Consider the following 23,092-nt stretch of genomic DNA (forward strand, 5'->3'; position numbering starts at 1 on the left):
ACATGGATCTATTTTATAAAACATAAGAAGCAGTCATATTTGGAAAGTACAATCCTCAATGATTTCAGACAGTATTCACAGAGTCCTAAAATAGGATTCCCCTCTAATGGATTACAAAGTTCTGAAGACCGAGGCAGAAGCTGTGTGCTGGGACAGCTTGGAGTGAAAATACTCTTTTAATCCCCAGTATAAAGTGCTCAGTTGTATTTGTGGTGGTTACCTTTGGCAGGTTATGTCAAAATAATGGAAAATTAGAAATTTAATTAACTTAAAAAATCTATATCACCTCACTAGTCAACTTCTGCTTCTCACCGTTGCCTGACTAATACGCCACACACTTGAGAATTCAATAATAATAATCTAGAAACTATGAAAACATCTCTATGTACCTCTCCCAGCTTTCTAAGTTAGATGCTATGAAAATCTCCATCACATAGGTAACACAGAGAAGCTGTATCCAATTGATAAAGCAAGGGCTGAACATGGATATCAGAAAGCCTAATAAGGGCCAGAGACAGAACTCAAATTTGGGTAACATTATGCCAGAATCTGTGGTCTTTCCTAAATGACATTTCTAAGTTTTGTGTTAAAGAATATTGTGCCTGTATGTGTATTATAGGTATGTGTACAAGTGTATGTGTTTGTATACACATGGAAGCCAGGAGTTGATTTATGCCTAATGTTTTCTTCCATCATTGCCTACCTAAGTCTTTGAGACATGGTCATTCACTGAGCCTGGATGTCTTCTAACTGGCCAATAAGCCCTGGGTCCACTCCATTCCTACCCTAGGCCTAGAGTTACTGTGTGTGCCACCATGCTTTGCCTTATATACAAACTTTTAAATGGCTATTGGGGATCTGAGCTCAGTTCCTTTTGCTTGTGTGGCATATACTTTATTCCACAAAACCGTTTCCCTAGCCACCAGAATCATCTTATTATGTGTAGGATGTTACTATTGCGTTCTGGTACTGATTCCCAAAGTGTTCAGAGCAATGACAAAGATAAGTGTGTCTTTTGTCTGAAAACAGGTCCATATTCATTACAGTAAATTCATACATGTACCTAATAAATAAATAACCAAAGGTGATAGTGATTGTTTCAGGAAAAGTCAAGGCTGTGTTGATAGTGGGGCAGCTGTATATCCTCATCTGGGCAATGGAGATAGTCTATTGTCGTATTATAGAATTTAAGAGATGTGACATGTACTATTAGTTAGCATCTGTTGTGTAACAGACCATTCCAATAACTGTTTCTTCTCCCATTTGTGGATCGTTAGGATGATTCAGGCCTGGCTGAGGTGAGTTTCAAATTACAAACTGGCTTCGACTGAGCTTCCCCAGGAGTTTATCCCCGAGTTGAGACTGAAGGTGTAGCAGCAGCCTCTCCAGGAAAGCATTCCTTCTTATGGCAATGACACAGTACAACTATGCCCATGCCCCTACTGCTTTGATCATATTGGCCAATGTGTCACTGGCCAAAGTCATTTACTTGGTCCATGCCAACAGCAATGGAGCCGGAAAACTGCCTGCCTCTAGTGAGAAGGAAAGGGTGTGTATACTTATAAAATCATTCAACTGTCCCATGACTAAATAATATTGTAACTTGAAACCGCACGGTGTTTTCCAGCAGTCACCTGCACTGCCGTGCCTGCCTGTCATCTGAAATGATGCCACGGCTACCAATGATTCATGACTGCTTTCCCCAGCCCAAGGGATAGGATGCATTGGGCAGTCTAAAATCTCCTTTGAAATCAGGCGTGGGATGCAGGTCTGTAAGCCCAGATTTGTGTGGCTGAGGCAGGAAGAGTGCCATGAGCTATAGGCTAGGCTGGGTTGCAGACAGTGTTCCAAGCAGATAGGCCAACATAGCAAATTCTGTCTCCAAAACTCCCCCAACACACACACACACACACACACACACACACACACACACATGAAAAATCAAGCCCATTTTGATGACACATCTCTGTCTTTTGTTGGCACTCTTTCTGGGTATTGGAAAGTATTGCTTGGTATTCTATTCACAGCCTGAGCAGCCACAGAACCACACTGAAGCCACTGCAGCCAGCTGCGGCAGGAAGATCAGACTTGGTGTGGACACTTACCTGGTGTCACCGAGCGAACAACCACAGGCTTCTCACTCCCCGCCACGAAGCCAAAGCCCAGCACAGGGTCTCTCCTCATCTCCACCTTCCGTGGAGCTGGAGGGATGATTTGGCAGCCGGCAAACCGAGGGTCATCAAATGGGATTGCCTGTGTCATGTGACTGTAGAAAACATAGGAAAGAGAAGAAGGTATCAATGTGGGGATTAAGCATTGGCCTTGAAATCACATGCTTCTTTGTTGAAAACTTATCTCTGGCAGACAGTAGGAAATATCTAGAACCCAATGTCATCTTTTATGATCTATGTAATGTCCCTTGGGAACTCTGTAATATCCACATTAGGGTGTTGCATTGACTATTCATTCGATGTAGAATGTTTGTCCTGCGAATATCTGCAGGCCTCACCTCTGCCTCTGTCAAACTTCTGTTCACATATCACCATCTTATAAAAGACTACCTTACAATACTATTTTAATATGGTTTTTCTAGGTCCATACTTCACCAAGCCTCCTTACCTTTTTTTTTCCCTCCACCATGGCACTACTTACCTATAAATATACTACAAAAAGCATTTATGCTTATAATAATTTTATTGCTTTGCTCTCCACAACAAAATGTACAGTCTTTAAGGACAAAACACTTGCTTGTTGTGTGCGTAGAGTGCGGGGGGGGGGGGGGGGGGGGGGGGGAGGGCGGTGAAACCAGGGCCTCATGTATGCCAGATAAAGGCACCATCATTGAATTATAGCCCTAGTCTTCTGAACTTAATTATAGTCACTGATTTACTAAAGAACCTAGAACTGTGTCTGATCCACAGCAGGCTCAACAATAAATTGAACTAATAAGCAGTGGAAAAGTTACTTCTTTTTAAAACATTATCAAGTTATAGCTGAAATGCTGACCTACAGTCTCATAAAGTAACGAACATTTTTGTTGGCAGGTAGTATATAGGGCACTTGAACCTAGGAAAATTAAAATTAAAATAATATGAATGATGTTGGTGGTGATGGGCTATCCTGCTACCAAATACATTCTCCTCTCAAAAGAAACTGCTAATTTAGCTTTTGGCATTTACTTTAAGGAAAAAGATGTGAATGATTTAAATGAATTTTCTCATTAACACCTCCATTTATGAAGTTATAGTAACAATTCAAAATTGAATATTCTATAACATTTGAGATGTATAATTCTCTGCAGTGGTGTAACCCCTACTAAATTGCCTTTGTTCCAAAAATAGCCTTCCACCCACACGTGGGCAAGAAGTTCTAACTAAACTCAGTGATCCTGCAGAAAGAAGACATGAAAGTACAAGGGGAACTTAAGAAAAAACTGGCTCCAGCAGGAAAAGGAGGGGCATGAGAGAGGGGGCATAGGAGATGAGAAGGCCTAAGATTCATGGTATAAATTTATGAAGCCATTTGTATGAAATGTATAACCAATAACACTTAAAAAATAAAAATACAGCCAGGTGGTGGTGGCACACACTTTTAATCCCAGCACTCAGGAGGGAGAGACAGGCAGATCTCTGGGTTTGAGGCTAAGCTGGTCTACAGAGTTGAGTTTCAGGACAGACAGGGCCACACAGAAAAACCCTGTCAAAAACAACCAAACAAATGAACAACAAGAATAAACTGGGTCAAAACTGGTCTCGCTGAACATAGCGGACAAGGAGGACTACTGAGACCTCAAGAACAATGGCAACGGGTTTTTGATTCTACTGGACCTAGTGGTTTTGTGGGAGCCTAGGCAGTTTCGTGGATGCTCACCTTACTAGACCTGGATGGAGGTGGGTGGTCCTTGGACTTCCCACAGGGCAGAGAACCCTGATTGCTTTTTGGGCTGACGAGGGAGGGGGGCTTGGTTGGGGGGGGGNNGGTGGGGAAGAGACAGAAATGTTTAATAAATAAATAAATAAATTAAATTAAAAAAAAAACTAAAAAAAAAAAAAGAATAAACTAAAAACAAAAACCCTTACAGTGCTTTTGGCTCAAAGTCTTCTCACAGAATAAGGGGATAGAGCAGTCATTGACATCACCTTTGTCAAGAAGAAAATTAAGATCGAAATCACGAAGTATATCATCGCTCAAGGCTCCCTGGCCAAAAGGCCAGAGAATCTGGTAAACGGCCAGCTTCCACAACTCTTACTGAAGTCTTCTGCACAGCAATTGTCCAAGGCAGCTTTCTTTTAAGAAAGAGCTGTTTGCTGAACAATAGCAATCTCCTTTAAGAAATGCTAGCTCAGATGACTTAAATGACTGACATGGGCTTAATTCACCTTGATTTTATTTGACACATATGTATGCACGCATATGTGGCTGTACTGTGATGTACATGTGATGGTCAGAAAACAATTTGCAAGAGTCGGTTCTCTCCATCTGCCATGCAGGTCCTAAGGATAGAACTCAGGTCAACATGCTTGGCAACAGGTACCTTTATCCACTGAGTCATCTCTCCAGCCCTTAATTCACCTTAAAATATCTTTCTTTAATGAGTAAAAGAATATCTTTTAAGTACCTTGGATGCTGATGTTCTATATGCAGTCCAAATATAATAAAAACAGATAGGGAAGGAGGATGCATGCTGTTCTTCAGTACAATTAATAAGAGTTAGAGAAGATCAACATAAAACCTCTTGGATCTGTCCTTTAAATATCTGTGCTAGTAAAACACGATTTTAAAATCCCCTTTAAACAGAATGTAACTGCTTGAGACGTGGAACACTAGGACAAACAGAATGGATAAATGTGTCATATGCTTTGTATTAAAGCCATCTGCTGGGGCTGGAGAGATAGCTCAGTAGTTAAGAGCATTGCCTGCTCTTCCAAAGGTTCTGAGTTCAGTGCCCAGCAAACACATGGTGGCTCACAACCATCTGTAGTGGGGTCTGGTGCCCTCCTCTGGCCTGCAGGCAGACACACAGACAGAATATTGTATACATAATAAATAAATATTAAGAAAAAAATAAAGCCATCTGCTTCATGATTTAACTCTTAAAGACCTTTCTGGGATGGAAGCTGTCTGGCCCTCTTCAGAGTCTCTTTGCAAAAGCAATGACAGGAAAACAGCTGAACACAGAAAAGGGGCCACGACAGTGTGTGTGCCCTAGACAACAGGAAAAGAAGAAACATATGATTTGGCTAGCTTCTTTTGTAGTAGCCTTTGGCAATTAAATTGGAATATTTTAAACATCTGTGGCTTGATTAGCTTTTTTTCTAGGAATAACAATAAAGTAACCGTAAAGGCTCAATACATCATCCATTCAATAACTCTTACATTGTTATAATTTAATAACGTGACAGCTATTAAACATCAATTTCATACTAAGCATTGTTTATTCTAAATGCTTTCCATATGTTAGTTTGCTAAATCCTTCAAGACAACCTCATAATACACTCATTTATTCATTTAGTCAATTTATCAAATACCCACTGGGTTCTCTAGTCTGGGAATACAAAAGGAACAAAAGCAGATGAAAATAAAATGTTCATATTAGGTTATGGTTAGTTCTAAGAAGAGAATAAACACAGGGAGTGTAGGCAGACAGCTGCTGAGTGGATGCCGCAAAATGTTCTACCAGGGGTCAGGCCAACATCTGGGTGAGCTGTACTCAGGACACAGGGACGTTGAAGTTCAATACCTGGAAGTACAATGTGCCTCCAGGGAAGAGAACATGCCTAGCAACTTGTAGAGTCCAATGAAAGATAGAGTGGGGATTTGGAGCAGTAATGGACAAGTAAAGTGATGATGGTAGTGATCCTACAGAGATTGCATAGGTTCACGCTTCAATTAAACCACAAAGTCAATGGAAAGTTGGAATGTTAGCAGTGTATTCAGCTATTGTGTTGACAACATACAGGAAAGTACATGAAAAAAGAGAACTCATGGCCCATGGTATCCCTTTTGACAGATCAAAATGGCTCATACTTGGGGGAGAGTGATAGATATGGCAGAAATTGTGGGACTTTTAATAATGTTGGAAGCCATTCTGACAGATCTATGGTCGGCCTTCTACTCTGGACCCTTTCTCCTGCACAGACCTTTTCTCCACGTGAATGGACCATGCATGTCCTAATGCATCTTCACTACTGGAGACATGTCTTCTTCCAGTTTGCTTAGGAAACAGGTATTTAAGTCTAGGGTGGACATGGAAACCAGCATGGTTGTCTGTAGTAAGAATTTGGAGCCAGATGACTTGGCTCTGGGTTCTAACTCCACAGAGTCCTAGCAGTATGCCCTGCTTCCTTCCTCCGTGCATCATTCGGAAGCCGGTGACAGTGATTCTAACAATGTTATTAAAGAGCTGGGCAGAGCAAACAAGACATAAAAAGCACTTACAAAATGTTGGGCATATAGTAAGTGCTCGCAACACACTAGCTTTTATTTTTACCTTTCTGAAGATGAATAAACAGAAGGGAATAAATTTCTCATGTGTGTGATGAAAGCATTCCACGGTGAAATCTGAAAAACAATTGTGCTGGCTAGTTTTATCACAACTTGATACAAGTGAGGGTCGTTTTGGAAGAGAGAACCTCAGCTGAGAAAATGCCCCTACAAGATTGGTCTGTGGGCAATTCTGTAATGTATTGTCTTGATTGGTGTGTGCGGAGTTCGTCTCATGGTGGGCAGTGTCATCCTTTGGCCAGCGGTCCTGGATGCTATGGAAATCAGTCTATATAAGCCAAGAAGAGCAAACCAGGAAGCAGCACTCCTGCATGGCCTCTCTATCAGTTTCTGTCTCCGGATTTATGGCCTGCTTGAGTTCCTGCTTTAGCTTTTCTCAGTGATGGAGTGTGACCTGGCAGTGTAAGATAAAATAAACCCTTTCCTCCCCAAGTTGATTTTGGTCATGTTATTTTATCATAGCAATAATAATAATAATGATAATAAAAATAAAAACTCTAACTAAGATGCTGACCTACCATTTCAAATATTTGTAACCCAACTCTTTGAGTGAAATGCCTCATCAATCTCAGGCAAACTCCAAGGCTTTCAATTAAACAATTTAGATCAACTGTAATGACAAAATGGATACAAGTAGGACTTGAGATACCCAAGGCAATACTAGACCAAGGACACAGAAGAGTAAAAGAAGATAATCAGAAAACAGTAAACATTCCTTGTTTGTGTTTCTTGGTCACTAAGAACCGTGAACTACAAGGATGGGGGCTGAGCTGAGTCAAGAGAAGTGTTCGTTTCTGTTCTGAATGAGAGCTGAGGCAGGAGGGAGCCTCTGGTTCTTAGATACTGCTTTCCCTGCGTCAGCATTGTCTCATGCTTTCCACCCAAACAGTTTATAGACTCAGTCACAGGCACAGTTCCTGTTCGCTGCTGGTTTTAGCTTTTGGTATTTATTAAAGATTTTTGATCCTCTTATTTTTGCTTGTACCTTGAGGAAGATCTTCTGATAGAATTACCATTTTCTTACTCATCAGGTTCCATTTTTAGATTTTAACAATCTAAAAGTTATCACTTTCTCTTTTGCAGTAGACATATCTGCAGTAAAATATCCCCATTCCATAAAATGTCAATCTGATCTTTGTAGCAAGGAAAAATCGGGGAAACCTGAACTTGCAAGATTTTTTTTTTGTGAGGATGGTGGAGAGTTTTTATAAGTAGCTAAAAAGCCACATCGTTTCACCCCTTGAACATGCATCAGTAAATTCTAATGCTGAGACTAGAAGAATGCAAGCGATGTGCTACATAAACCTTCATTCCTGTCCCAATGTCCTCCAGTAAACGGGTATAGATAAGTCAGGAATCTATGACCTGAAAAGAAAGGCTAATAATTGTGGTGGAAAATGGGCTTATCAGGATTAACTAAAGAATCTTGCTCTTTCTTGGGGATTTCATTTCTAAAGGGACAGTGGGAATCTGGCTACTTGATTTCCCATGACAAAAGGAAAGGAGTTTTCTTGAATTCTAGGAACTTTTGCTCCTCAGCAACAATAAAAGAATCATAAAAAAATTGCATTGACTGGAAGAAAACCTGTAGTCTTTTCCTGGACTTGATAAACCCATTTGCGTCAGCAAGATCCTTTTGTTGAAAATGTGCTGAGAGGGAAGATTCTAGAATGGAGAACCAAATTTAGAAACATCACCTTTGGTATGAATATCAAGGTATCTGACCAGGCACGTGATAGCAGATTGGTCACCTGGGAGGTTAAAACTTGAACCAAAATGGATATAAATAAGCATCTGCGTCTGTGTTTAGCCGAATAAGGTCACTTTAGTACCAAGAAGGTCCAGTGGAGACTTCAGGAGAGCACCAGTCTACAGCATCTCTGTCCTAGCAGCACTGCCTGTGTGGGAGAGCAACTTCATCGTTCTTCACTCAGCAGGATATGCCTTGCCCACCAGATGCCACCATTCTTCCCACTGCCTTCCATTACAATCAGTGCAATTTTGCTATCCCTTGACTTTAATATCCCTTTGCCCCCAAAATGTTACATGGATGAATCTAGATCTGACAAGCACAAATCCTTTGTGTATTTGTGCAGGTGCGTTTGCTGTTCTGTCCCCATACTGAAAAGAGCTAAAGTGAGCTTTCTGTCTCTTCCGCCTGGTCTCCAGAATGTACACATGAAAAACAAATCAGTGTCCAGGCTTCATTGAGAAGCCAAGGGTAGCAGAGCTGCCTAGCCCATCGGCTAGATTAGTCATGTGAATGACGGATAATAAACAGTGATTGTGTGTCATGACACTGTACTAGGAGGGTGTTTGTTTTGCATCAGAAACTCATTCATACAATCTTATAGTCACTGCTTTCAATAGCATTAAAAAAATCTCTAAAGTGCTGCCTTTCAAAGGGAGTATCTCTATGGACCCATTTCTTTCATCATTCACAAATAAATATATAGTAGTTGGCAGTTAACTGCAGACACCTGTAAAAGGAACCTACCTCCTGACTATCCCTGCAGTGTATTTGGTGGGAACTTCCAATACCTCTGACAGGCTTTAGGTAGTCTGTCTTAAAATGGAAGCTTTCACTAAAAGTTCTAAGCTAAACAAACCAGACTCTTCAACCCCGGAAAAACAAATCAACCTGGAAGGGAGAAAGCCAGCAAAGTAGGCATTGTTAAAGTCGATAGATCACAATAGAAAAACTACGATGTAGAGGAGACTATACGACAAGGTCTCCATCACGTCAACATTACAGCGATACTGTGGCAAAATAATATACCAAAAGCATTTTGTTTGCTCTTTTTCCTCATTGAGATTTTGCTCGACCAGGTCGGAAACAGAAGATACGTACATCTATTTCAGTTTCAGATTTGGAGAAGATGCTTTTACTGGGGCTCAAAAAGAAAAGCGGACTACAGACCACTCTTCCCTGACCTTTTTCCCCTGAAGGTATGAATGACTTGGTGGAAGACGTTAAGGTTGAAGAATCTAGTGAAGCGGTGGAAGCATGAGAAGGAGTTTGATGCTTTACCTAGGAATGCAGCATGACCCACAGGCTGAGTGTAATGAAATGGCAGAATCAGTAAAACTCAAGGGACCACACAGATTATCGCAGGAGTGGGCAAAGGGAAAGGAAGACATTGAGGTCTAATGGAATTTCTGCTCTGCACGAGATCCTCAGACATTCTGCATATTTGACATGATCATATCCAAATGGCCAGCCCATAGGAGTTCAATGCAATGATGGCATGTATATGTAGCAGATTAGAAATGAGAGACAGATCATATGAAGGTAAGGAGATGTCACAGATCAGAAGAAAAATGACTAAGTGACCATACTCTGAAGGGACGCAATGTTCGGGAGTTCAGGAATTCCTGCTATTGAGCAACCCAAATCTACCTGCATCCAGAGCTAACACCGGCAGCTGGTTTTCCAGAAGCGAAAGGGCACAGCTACTGGTACAGTTCTGTTTCCATGTCCTTGGGAGCCATCTCTCTTACCATGTACATGTTTTCATATTCAGCTCCCTTGTTCTGAGCAAGTCTCAGTCCTTGGGGATCAAGGGAGCCAAAGGGAATCCTTCTGTTGGACATGAGTTAAATGTTTTTTTAACAGAAATAACTGCACACAATGGATTGTCACTGCACATAACACTGTGTCTCCTGCTTTTTGCCTGCATGAGCATGTATCTCGTGGGCTCACAAGAATTTAACCTTCACTAATCAATTCCACAGGCCACTGTCAATCAATTCCCACAATGTGTCAGGAGCACTTAAAGATTCAAAGCTGTTTCGTCAAGCTTAGAAACTTACATAGTTCTTGAAAGCCCAGAGAATCCAGCATGATTAACCTTAAAATCACAAATAAAAGACTTTTGTTGGAGAATTTCAGAAGGCTTTGGAATAAGCAGGGCTTCTCTGCAATGGGGTAGGCTAAATATGAAAAGTTCAGTTCATTCCAAAATAAATTACAGATTTAATGCTGCCCAATAAGGAGATGCGAACAGCCCTTTTTAAGAAATTCAACAAAATGAATTCTAAATTTTAAATGGTATTATAAAAGAACACTGAGTGAGAAAAATTTCTGTGTAGTCTGTTATAAAAAGGCAATTCTTAGAACGGTATGATACTAGCAAAAATACAGAGAAAAAATGCAGTCAAAGGAGTTGGAAAGAGAAAATTCTCTGCAAACATGGCGACCTTGGATCCCAAGACTGTACATCAAAAACTGTTCAATCGGACTCAAAAGACTGCCCAACAGTTCAGAGTCCTTACTGCTTTTCTATGAAAGACCTAAGTTTGATTCTCAGCACTTACAACTACCTCTACCTCTAACTCCAGAGGATCCAACACCCTCTTCTGGCCTCTTAGGAACTGCACACACACACACACACACACACACACACACACACACACACACTTAAAATTAAAAATAAAATCTTCCAAAAATATCCGCTGTAGATAATGGCGCCGCCTTGTGGTCCTGGTGCTGAGGAAGCAGTTTCAAGAAGACTGCTGGGGCTTAGTCTGTGTGTTGAGGTCCAGGTCAGTGAATGACCTTGCTTTATTTAAGAAGATGGACAGCATTTGAGAATCAACACCCAAGGTTGATCTCTGGCTCCTACACACACATGTGTGTTACAATACCCCCCCCCCCACGTACAAAAATAATGTAGCTCTGCTGCAGTAGCATTGACCACAACAAAGTGAAGCTTCCAGGGTAAACTTAGAGATGGCCACGCCTGAAAGAATTCAGTGAAACTTATGGTAACAGAGAAACCTAAGTGTTTTCACATGCCAACAATGTAGTTGCTTTTGGAACGAACCAGTAGAATGGCTATGGAAATTTATTGTCCTCCAATAGCGGTTGTTGGCTACCAGCCAACAAGAAACTTTACAGAGTGCTCTTCTCAGAATAATGGAGATGCTTTAATAATGAATAAGAAAGTATTTTTCTTTCAAACAAACTTGGATTGTGATAAGCATGCAGGGAAACAGATGTTTGGATGTAACAGTTGTCTAATTGTTTTATTGAAAATTATGCAAATATGTACAGATAGAAGCTGCAGTCTTTGAAAGCTTAGAAACGGATTTTTCTAACCTGCTTAAAAATCTTCCAAGTGAAGCATTTCAGTGGATTGTGAAATCATTTGTTAAATATAGGAAAAGGCAGCATTTTCCATATGGTTTGTGAGAACAGTCGATGGGTTTCAAAGAAGTTTCCAGCCAAATTCCAAGAAACTCCTTTGCAGAGACGAGAAGAAAAACCAAGCACCAAGCGAGAAGCCCAGCACCTCCCTTTGTCCACTTGCCTTTTCATCGTTGTCTGTGACTCTTATTCTTTCCCCAGTGGTTTGGCTCAGCTCAGGGAAAGAATGAAGCTACACTCACAAGAGCCTCCAAAATTTAGGCCGTGAAGTGATGAAACAAGAGATTTAGAAACATCATCTCTAGACACTTTGCCTGTCATTTAAGACACTGAATAATTGAATCCAGCAGTGATACCAAAAATGATTTTAAGTGAGGAAAAAATGTCTATCTCACTTTCATTCTACTTTGTTTTGTTTTGTTGTTCTTGTTTCTTTGGTTTATTTAGAGGCCGAGTCTTGCTATGAAGCCCAGGTTGGCCTTGAACTTAAGATCTCTCCACCCCAGCCTCTGCCTGGTGTTGACACTATAGGGATATTCCACCACCCTAAGCTTATTTCATCTTTTAAAAAGCATCTCATTTCAATATATTTTAAAGATGCTTTAGAATCCTCATTACATTCATGGCATTACTTACTATGAATACAAGTGGGCTGGAGAGATGGCTAAGTAGTTAAGAGTATTTGCTGCTCTTTTAGAGGACCCCGGTTCAATTCTAAACATGTACAGGGTAGCTCACAAACATTTCTAACTCCAGTTCTGTAGGACCTACTACCAGGCATGCACATGGCATACAGACATACATGCAGGCAGGCACTTATAAAATAATAAAAAATAAATACATAAGAGAGTAACTAAAATTTTAAATTAATATATATCTGTAGTTGTATATACTCAATAAAGGTATGAAAGTGAATTAGAAGATTTTGTTTTGTATGCTTCTGAGAGTTTCTGGCGTATGGTGCAAGTCCTGAGGGTGGCTTACATATTCAGTAGTGGGCAGACTCATCTATCTTACAAAGATCACTACAGCTCTTCAGAAGCCCAGTTTTCACATTACAATTCAGTGTCATTTTTGGGAACTTAAAAAACGAGGGTAGAATCTGATGGGAAATGATGCATTTCCATGGCTTATCTAATCTTACTCCAGCAAGGAAAATGAGATAGAATGGCCCAAGGTTTGAGTCACTAAGGAACAGACAGACTGATGGTTCTTATACATACTCTTTGCTCTGGGCTCCAACAGACTGAGTCCTTTGGGGGTTAAAATTCCAATCATCCCAAGCATTTCTGAAGTGTCAACATCTGTTGCTCACAGAGCATGAAACGCTGCATGGCTAGGCAGACTTTTTCTTCCTGATTGATTATCCTTTTTTTTAACCCATAGGAAAATATTGAACAAAAGATTTTATAATAAGAAGAAAGAGTTTCTTAAGCAAAGCCTTGAAACTTGGTAATAAGGAATAAAGCCTTTCTCAAACCAATTAAAATCATCACTTCAGGCCTAGCAAACTGAGTTCTAGCTACATTTTAGGGCAGGAATAGGGTGAGGGTTTAAAGAACAGATTGTTATATTGTGTTTGTTATATTAATATATACAATATATATGTTATATTGTTATCCTTCCCATGCCAGATTGTTATGTTTCCTATGGTACACTTGTGTTCTTCAAAAATTACATAGTCATTTTATACTTAAAATATGATGGTTCAAGCAAAGTAGAGAAACATGTGATGCAGAGACATGCATCAATTTTGATCAGAGATATTTTAGAGAGTTGTCTGTATTTTTATAAATGTCCCCTTTTTATAATCTTCACAGAAGGCTTTTTTAAAGTGATTAACTGATTAAGGCCCTATTGTGATAACTAAATGCTTCTGGAGGAAGTGAAAAACAGCTGATAAGAAATCCCAGAATCAAAGTTTTGAGATAATATCTGTTTGAAATTATTTTAATTCCTTAGCTAGGCATGTGCCTGTAATCTCAGTACTTGGGAGGCTAAAGCAGTAGGATTGCTCTGAATTTGAAGCCAACATGATGTACAGAGTGAGACCTTTTCAAAAATAAATAAATAGGTAGCTAAGTAAAGCTAACAAAAAGATATGCCCTCTTAGCCCTTTCCATATTAAAATAATTATTTCTAGTCATCACTTAGAGAATTCACTCTTCCTGGACCTAAAGTTTTCTTACTGTCTGATTTTATTATCTTTTGTTTGTGTTTCCTTTGTTGTAGTTCCTGTACCTGTGAAGTTAATTTCACCCACTACTCAAGACACATGCCCAAATCCTTTTCTGTCTCTCTACCGTTGAAGTTAATACTAAAGTAAATCGGGATTTACCTGGTTTTCTATTGGGTCCAAAATCACGAGGCACAAGCAAGAAAACTGAATGGAAGGACAGAAAGATTAGGGGCTAATCTCTCTTTGCTGACCTGACTTCAATGCAGTTACTTCAACCATTTCCTTTCATTGCTCCTTGAGGCTTCGTGGTGCTCACAGATCTCAGCTGCATTAGTTTTTGGTACCTCAGTGTGACTTATTGGCTTTCTTATTGATGTTAACGCCTGTTTTTTTTTTCTTGCCAAGACTCTGAGCCATTCACCATGCCTCTCTCTTTCATGAAACAACTTAGATCCCGATGAGCCAGCTCTGCTACCTGATGTCACCCAAAGGGCAGTTTCCTTGCTCAGGCTTATAACTTCAGTTTCTTTCCTAATTCTCATCCAATAGCAGTAAATACTTTTCCATAGAAAGTAGCACCGACAGCAATTATTCAACTAACTTAAGTCAACCATATTTGTATACACAAAACCAGTCATGAAAACAAACAACAAACAAAATCCCCACATCCTTATCAAATACACATCCCTCTATATGTGGAGCATTTCCATATATAGGCCTTAATTATTGTTTATTATTGTTTATTTTGTGTGTATTAATGTCTGCATTTGCCTGTCCATGTCATGTCGGTCCATGTGGAAGCCAGAAGTTAATGTTGCTGCGCCTTCTACTACTTCCCACCTTCTTTTGTTGAGACAGGCTTTCTCTTAGGCCTAAAATTCATTAATTAAGGATGACTCATGAGCTCCTAGGTTCCTCCACCTCCACACCCCACAACCCCCAGCCCTGTTAGACCTACAGTTGTGTAACACTACATCCAAGTTAACACCTGTGTGCCCGGCATCTGAATTGAGGTCATCATGTTTGCGTTATCAGCACATTACCCTCTGAGCTGTCTCTTCAGTCCATTGTGTTTTTACATTGGTCACTATGAAATTCACATCAATTTAGCTCATTCAAAGGAAAGAGACTCCAGTTTACCTCAAGGTAGACATTTCTTTGTCTCTCTATCAAACTTTTCTCAATAAACTTTTACCTTTAACGGCAGTATGACGTACACAGCAAACTGAATAGACTTACAGTGTGCTTTACAAGAGTGATAACATCATTACATTTCAGACATGATGGGCCTCACACTTTAGAAGAGCTGATATTCTTATTGGAAGATTTTGGTCTACCATTTTCACTTGACTTGGTAGAAACTGGCTTTTCAAATTATGTTCAGATTAGTTATAGTGAGTCAAATTTATCTACCATTTATTCAACAATAAAACTTTCTTGGTGCCTGGTACCTAACATACGGCTGTGATTCAGACAGACGAATAAATTTACATTACTACAGGGGCCAGTAAGTGAAAGTCCACAGGCCAAATCTGATGTTGAAATATTTATTGGAAAACAGCTACTCGCACTTATTTGTGCAATTCAGCTGCTTTCATGCTACACTGATAGAGTTGAATGGTTGTAGTCTTTGAAACCTAAAATCCTTACTAATTTGAACTTTATGGAACTTCACAAACATGACAACCCCCGCTCTTGTAAAAGGACAGAGACAATAAAAACAGACTAAATGTAAGACTACACCATGAATTTTGCGGCATAATAGTGCTGTTTGGAAATATAATGTTTTGCAATTAGCCTTAAACTTGGAATCCTTCTGCCTTAGCCTTCTGAGTATTGGGATTCCAGGTAGGCACAATCACAGCCAGATTGTGGTTTACAGAGAAAAAAGCTACATCAACAAAAATTGTGGAGGAGGGAAAGGACTGTTTTAACCTATGAGACTGAGACTTCCATAGTATACTAGAGGCAAGATCAAAACATTGTCAAAGGCTGAGGAAAGAGTATCTGCAGGCAGAAAAGCATGCCAGGGGGATTGGATGGTTAGCAAAGGGACTTGAGAGAACTCTCTGCAGGCTGTTTATCGTCTAGTCATACATTCATCTCCTTACCCAGAGAAGCCCATCTTCTCCTCTTCCTCTCTTCCAATATTTTACAATGTTACGACTAGAGCCAAGTTTCCTACTCTACTACTGAGCTGCAGCTGCATCCTTCGGGAAAGTCAAATGAGTATTAACTTACTATTTTCTGCTTCTGTGAATATAGTGACTTTCAGGGTTCATTCACTGCCCTGCATTCCAGCTCAGCAGGGGGAGCCAGAGATGTCACTATCCAAGGATAGCAGGCTGATAGGGAAGCAGGTCTTAGAGAAGGTGGTTTGATCCATAGGGGACAAGGCAACAAACAGGGCCAGGAAAAGCCTGAAGAAGGACAATGGGAACTACCAGGTGGAGAAGGAAAGAATGGCATCTCGATACAAGGCAATAACAAAAAGCGGTCATAGAAGGATAATAGAAATGGTGTGTAGAAACGTATGCCTTGCTGGGTACTGGCCAGGATAGAGGCTAGGAGGGAGAGCAGTGGCATAGCAATGAGCTTAGAGTGTGGAAAACTAGGGTCATGTTAGAACGCTGTCCAGCATCTCCAGTGTTTATTTGTGTAAGCAAGAACACAGCATCCCTAGAAATCCCTGGGACTGAAAATCTACCACTGGACCAGGATCCGGTGCATAAAGAAATAACAATTTAAAAATCCTGAATGTTTCTCCACATTATAGGTAATAAAAGGTGAAGTATTTCAGAAAGTAAGGCTAATAGAATTCTTTACTATCAACTCAAATGTACATGTTAGGAGTTGTTCACAATCTGATGATTTTTAGGATTAATCACTTTTAGGATCACAGTTCAAAGGATCATGGTATTTATGAAGAACCTAGACTGACCCATTTTTTTCACTCATGCTTCCAGCTTTAGAAACTGAGATGCAGTAAATCAGGGATCTATTAGGGTTTCTATAAATTAATGCCCAGAATAGGTTCCATTAACTTGTAATCAAATTTATCCTTAACAGGCTCAATTCCAATTGCCAATATCACTACTGCAAACCATTTCGACAATTAGTCTTTTATCAACAGCTAGTTCATTCACTCAGAGAGATTTTTGCCATCGTTATAGACGACGAATTTGGAGCCTGGGACATGCTTATTGACTGTCATTTGTGAATCTAATTGTAGGATCTAAAAGGGCAAGATGTTTGTCAGTTTTCCTAAAGCTGCAAAATCCCTACAGCTAGGCTGGTAATCAATTACACTAATTGAGTTCAGTTCAATGTGTTTAAGAGATGACTTTTATGTTAATGTCACATTAATGTGCAGAAGGTAATAATAATAAAGCCATGTCTTTGGGTTCATTGAGACAGTGAATGGAGATGTTAGCTCTTAACCTTATCTTAAACCTTCAAATTCAGATATGCTGGGATTCCCCAGTGTGTGGTGTTTCAGCATGCGGCATAGATTGAAATGAAGGGCATTGGGAGGTTTTCAAAATCATAGTGTCCTTCTGTCCTCCTTTTCCTTTCTTCTCCCCTCATCTCCACTTATGTCACAGAAACTGGAACTCATCTTTGCTAAAGTTAGCCACAAAACCTAAGCATAACTACACTAAACTTTCGTAACCTTCCTGTGTAAGAGGTGGCTATAACGAAATTCTGAGGGGCTGGAGCAATAAATAATTCCGTGTTTGAGAGCACTTGTTGCTCTTGCAGAGGATCAGGGTTTGGTTCCCAGAATTCCCATGGTGCTGTACAACTGTGGAGTTACAGACATATCCAATGCCTGCTCTGATCTCCGTGGACTCCTGTACTCACGTGGTGTATGTAACATGCATTCAGGCAAACTGCTCTACACATAACTGTTATTCCTTGGAAACTACAGCTCCCAGACTTCTCCTGGATTACTGTCACCTGCGTGCGCGCTGGCCACACCCAGGTGAAGACCATTCCTCCCAGATAACCTTGCGCCCCCCGTTAAAAGCGAAGGTCCACGAGGCTTCGCTCTCTTGGCCCCCCTCTCTTGGCCCTTTCCCCCCTACCCTTGTGTGTCGCACGTCCCACCCCTTACTGTGTTCCCCTCTCCCCATTAAAGAGCACCCACGTGGGAGCAGCGTGTCCGTCTCTTCCTTTTGCGTCTATCCTGTGTTTGTCCACACACCCACGCCGCCCCGCCGCCGTTTTAAAGGAATAATAATAACGTAAAAGTAAATACAAGAAAAACACTAGAGAAACTCTGAGCTCTCTAGTCTGACAGTAGGACATAGGAACCTTGTTTCAAAAGGAGTCTACTCTAATCCTGGTGTAAGGAATGCCATACAGAAAGACTACAAAGAATTGGAGCACATGTGTCTTGCCTGGTTTTTTCACATCATCCTTTTTTTTTTCTAATTTTTTGTTTTTGTTTTTTTGTTTGTTTGTTTGTTTTTTTGAGGCAGGGTTTTTTTTGTAGCTTTGGAGCCTGACTTGGAATTAGCTCTAATTCCAAGCTAGCCTTGGAATTGGCTAGCCTTGAACTCACAGAGATCCACCTGCCTCTGCCTCCTTAGTGCTGGGATTAAAGGCGTGCACCACCACTGCCTAGCCATCCTTTGCATTTAATCATACTGCTTTGCTCAGTTTTACTTCTACACTTCTATCGATGCTTCACTACACCTGAGCAAAACAATAGCTCATTCTCAAGTCTTTCATCTTTTGCTTCTGAAGGTTCCATTGTCACATTAAAAAAAAAAAGTAACAGAGACAACAATAAAGGTTTCTGTGTTCTGTTTAGTGCTATTCAGTATAAAGTGTGTTGTTTATTCAAGTATCAATATGAACTGTATTCTAGGGGAAGCTGTAGATTATTCACACTTCACTATTAGGACTATTCCTGGAGGATAAACCAGCACAATCACATTAGAAAGCTATAAGTAAGCCCAAATTTGTATTCTTAAGCTTGAAAACAAAATCATTGGCCAGTTGTCCTTTCATCACACTTGACTGGCAGTGTTTTTATGAACATACTCCAAAGGCTGTGGGTACAGGGCATAAGGCAGGCCGTGGGTTTCCAGGGAGTGATCATGCACAAGTGCACATGTACATGCATGCGTGTGTATACATGCACACATGCACATTCACACACACACATACACAGAAGACAAACCAAACAACATCAACAACAAAAAATGTGGTGGTTTGCTTGAAAGAAAATGTCCCCCCACCCGAGAGTTGTACTATTAGGAGGTATGGCTTTGTTGGACTAGGTGTAGTCTTGTTGGAAGAAGTATGTCACTATGGAAGCAGGCTTGGAGGTCTCCTATATGCTCAAGCCACACCCAGGATTTCAGATCATTTCCTGTTGCCTACAAGTCAAGATGTAGGACACTCGACTACTTCTCCAGTACCATGTCTGGCTGCATGCCACATTGTCATACAATAATGATAATGAACTAGACATATGAACATGTAAGCCACCTGAAATAAATGCTTTTCTTCATAAGAGTTGCCATGGTCATGGTGTTTCTTAGAAACCATAGCAATAGAAACTCCAACTAAGATACTAAAGCAAGGTAAAAACAAAGCAAAACTGAATATATGAGCTTGAGGTGCTAGTGATTAAGGGAAAAATGTGTGAAAAGAAACCAAAAGATAAAACCAACCACACTGAACCTCATAGAAGAGAAAGTGGGAAGTGCACTTAAATGCATTGGCACAGGAGACCACTTCCTAAATAAAACCCCAGTAGCACAGGCACTGAGAGTAACAATTAATAAATGGAACTTCCTGAAAGTGAGAAGCTTCCATAAAGCAAAGGGCATGGTCAACAAGACAAAATGGCAGCCTACAGAATGGGAAAATATCGTCACTAACCCCACATCAGACAGAGGACTGATCTCCAAAATATACAAAGAACTCAAGAAATTGGTCATCAAAAGAATAAACAATCCAATAAAAAGTGGGTTACAGACCTAAACAGAGAACTCACAACAGATAAATTTAAAATGGCTGAAAAACACTTGAGGAATGTTCAACATCATTAGTCATCAGAGAAATTCAAATCAAAACAACTCTGAGATTCTATCTTATACCTGTAAGAATGGCCAATATCAAAAACACTAAATGACAAATTATGCTGGAGAGGATGTGGAGTAAAGGGAACACTCCCTCATTGTTGGTAGGGGTGCAAACTGCTACAGGAACTTAGAAAATCAGTATGATGAGTTCTCAGAAAATTGGGAATCAATTTACCTCAAGACTCAGCAAATCACTTTGGGGTATATACGGAAAGGATGCTCTATTATACCACAAGGACATGTGCTCAACTATGTTTGTAGCAGCATTATTTGTCATAGCCAGAACCTGGAAACAACCTAGATGTCCCTCAACCAAAGAATAGGATAAAGAAGATGTGGCACATTTACACAATGGAATACTACATAGCTGAAAAAATAATGACATCTTGAAATTTGTGGGCAAATAGATGAATCCCGAAAACGTCATATTGAGTGAGGTAAACCAGACCCAGAAATACAAACATAATATGTACTCACTCATAGGTGGCTTTTAGACATAAAGCAAAGAAAACCAGCCTACTATTTCCAATCCCAGAGAACTTAGACAATAAAGAGGACCTTAATAGAGACTTACATAGATCTAATCTACAGGGAAAGTAGAAAAGGACAAATTCTGCTGAGTAAATTGGGAGGGTGAGGATCATGGGAGAGGGTAGAAGGGGAGAGGAGGAAGAGAGGGGAGTGGAGAAAAATATATAGCTCAATAAAAACAATAAAAAAGAAGCCAGAAGATTTGATGATTCTAGTGTCACTTCATCAGGGATGTTGTTTGTTTCAGTAGGGAGCAATGTATGCTCTAGAATAATCCCGGAAAGTAGATGGGCTGGGATTTTTCACTGTAATAAATTTCCCACCATCAAGCTTCATTTCAAAATAAAAACATTGCAATAGCTCAAGTTCAACAATATGCTATTTTCCATAATACTTTTGCCTTCAAGCTATTCATTATGAAATATTTCATTTCCTAGATACTGTTTATCAACAGCCTAAGGCATACTTAAATTCTCTATTACTCAATTCAACATTCTCAAACAATCATGATACTAAAAAGTAAACAAATTTACTTGTTTTTATGTATATGGGTGTTTTGTCTGAATGTATGTTTATACATCATCTGGATGCAGTACTCTTGAAGGCCAGAGAGGAGGGTCAAATCCCTGGAACTGGAGTTGCAGGTGGTTGCTATTAGTTGTGAGGGAACCCAAGTTCTCTGCAAGAGCAATTACTTCTCTTAAAAACTGAGCCATTTTTTCCCAGTCCCCCACCCCGAATCATTGTTTTTAATAGGAATTCTAGAAGTTTCCGTGCAGAGTTCAGTGATACATTTCGAAAACTACTAATCCAGTGGGAAACATCCAGGTAAAGAACTCAGCAGGTGAAACAGATGATTAGCATCCATATATCTTGCAATTTTCAGTTATTCTCACCGTATAGCAGGCTAGAGTGCTGGCATTTGTTGTATCGTCTTCATTTCCTGAGAACTTTCTGGAGAATGTGAGTTACCATCAAAAAGTCTGACTTGATTGGGGGAGGGGGAGGGAAAGGGGAGGCGGCGGTGGGGAAGAGACAGAAATCTTAAATAAATAAATAAATAAATAAATATGGAAAAAAAAGAAGTCTTTACAGGAAGGCAACAGCAATTACTTATGATAAACAACTTGATGAATTCACGTTTGCCACTACATTAGCATGCATCAAGCCCGTTGGAAAGCATATAGATTGGAGATTAAAGGCACATTTTTCACAGTTCCTACGCTGCTCTTCGCAGAGCTGAAGATGTACAGACAAAGAAGACAGCTCTCCATTGTCTAAATTTACTTTGCTGTGCCTACTCTTTCACAGACTAGGGCTGAGGCTTGAGACATTTTCTTCCTGAATATCCTGGAATCCACACCAATGTGGCTCTGTTTTTTTTTAAATGGACTCTTGAGTATAACAATTTGTGTTTTGATTTACTAAGAGACCTGTAAGGAAACATTTACTTCATTTTTTATTGTTAGATTCATTTGGATACGCTCAAAATAGTTCAAACTTTCAGAGGCCATGAATGCCTAATAGCATATTGAAAATTTTAAAGCACTCAATTATTTTGCAGAATAATTAACATGTGTCACCAGTATCCATTTTACTCGATGCAGATTTCTTATGCGCATAATTGATGTTTAACAAAATATGGAACATAGGCATTTTCAGTGACATATATTTAGCAATTTTATGGATGTCTAATTAGCTTGTCACAATAGTACTCATTTAATTCAATTTAAGGGCTGAAAACTACTTTCAACTTTTATTACTATGATTCTTATTTTCTGGGCTATATAATCCATGGGAGAAGCAAATTAAAGGCCAAAAATAAAAATGGCAAAAGATTTTACTCCATCTATCTTTACTCCTATCTCTCTTGTTCTGCAGATGTAATTCATGGGACCCCGGGGCTCTGTATTTTAGGCAAGTGCTCTACCACTGAGCTATATTTATAATCTCTACCTCTTTGCTTTCTAACAAAGATGTTACAATTATATTCCTGTCACTCCTCCATACAATGATTTTCATTTTCATAGGCCATTTATATTTACCGAGGCTGGGGCACAGCTTAGCATGTGTGAGATTCTAGGTTCAGTCGCCATAGAATGATAAGCATCATCATCATCATCATCATCTCATCATCATGTCATATTTGCTTAACCATCCACTGAGATAGATACTGAAGAAAGGAATCATTGGTTTAATACAGCAGCTTCTATAAACAGTCACTGAGCTCAACAAGAGCTGCTGTCATTTATACTTATATGAATAACCATTTCATCTTCAAAATGAACCTATAGAGTGGTTAGCAACCTTGTTGTCATTCCCAGTAGAAAGCACTGGGGAACATAGTAACAGAACTGGATACTGGACAGCTTTACACGACAGTGAAAGTAGTCCTCAGAAAAGATTACATGATGGAACAAGACATTCTTTCAAGGAAACTGATAAATGCTACAGTGGAAGAAATGTGGTTCAGAAGCAGGCTGGGAGACATAGTTTAGTTGGCATAGAAATTGTCTAGTGTGCAGACAAGTCTGAGTCTGATTGCCAGTACTGCATAAACTGAGCATAATGACACATCCCTGTAATCCTATTGCTTGGGAGGTGGGGTCAGGAGGATCAGGAGTTCAA

The 23,092-nt window shown here is 39.9% G+C and overlaps 1 protein-coding gene across 1 annotated transcript in view; it reads right to left on the reverse strand.

Annotated features, from left to right (window-relative positions):
- The window catches only part of Frmpd4 (FERM and PDZ domain containing 4), a 243,173-nt gene that overhangs the window by 136,884 nt on the left and 83,197 nt on the right, over positions 1 to 23,092 (reverse strand). The window contains exon 2 of the mRNA XM_050121048.1: positions 2,106 to 2,266. Coding sequence (XP_049977005.1) covers positions 2,106 to 2,266 — 161 coding nt within the window. The remainder of the gene's footprint in view (positions 1 to 2,105; positions 2,267 to 23,092) is intronic.

This window comes from Alexandromys fortis, unplaced genomic scaffold, assembly GCF_014885135.2.
Source record: "Alexandromys fortis isolate MF-2015 unplaced genomic scaffold, M_Fortis_MF-2015_v1.1 scaffold_192, whole genome shotgun sequence".
Classification (NCBI taxonomy): domain Eukaryota; kingdom Metazoa; phylum Chordata; class Mammalia; order Rodentia; family Cricetidae; genus Alexandromys; species Alexandromys fortis.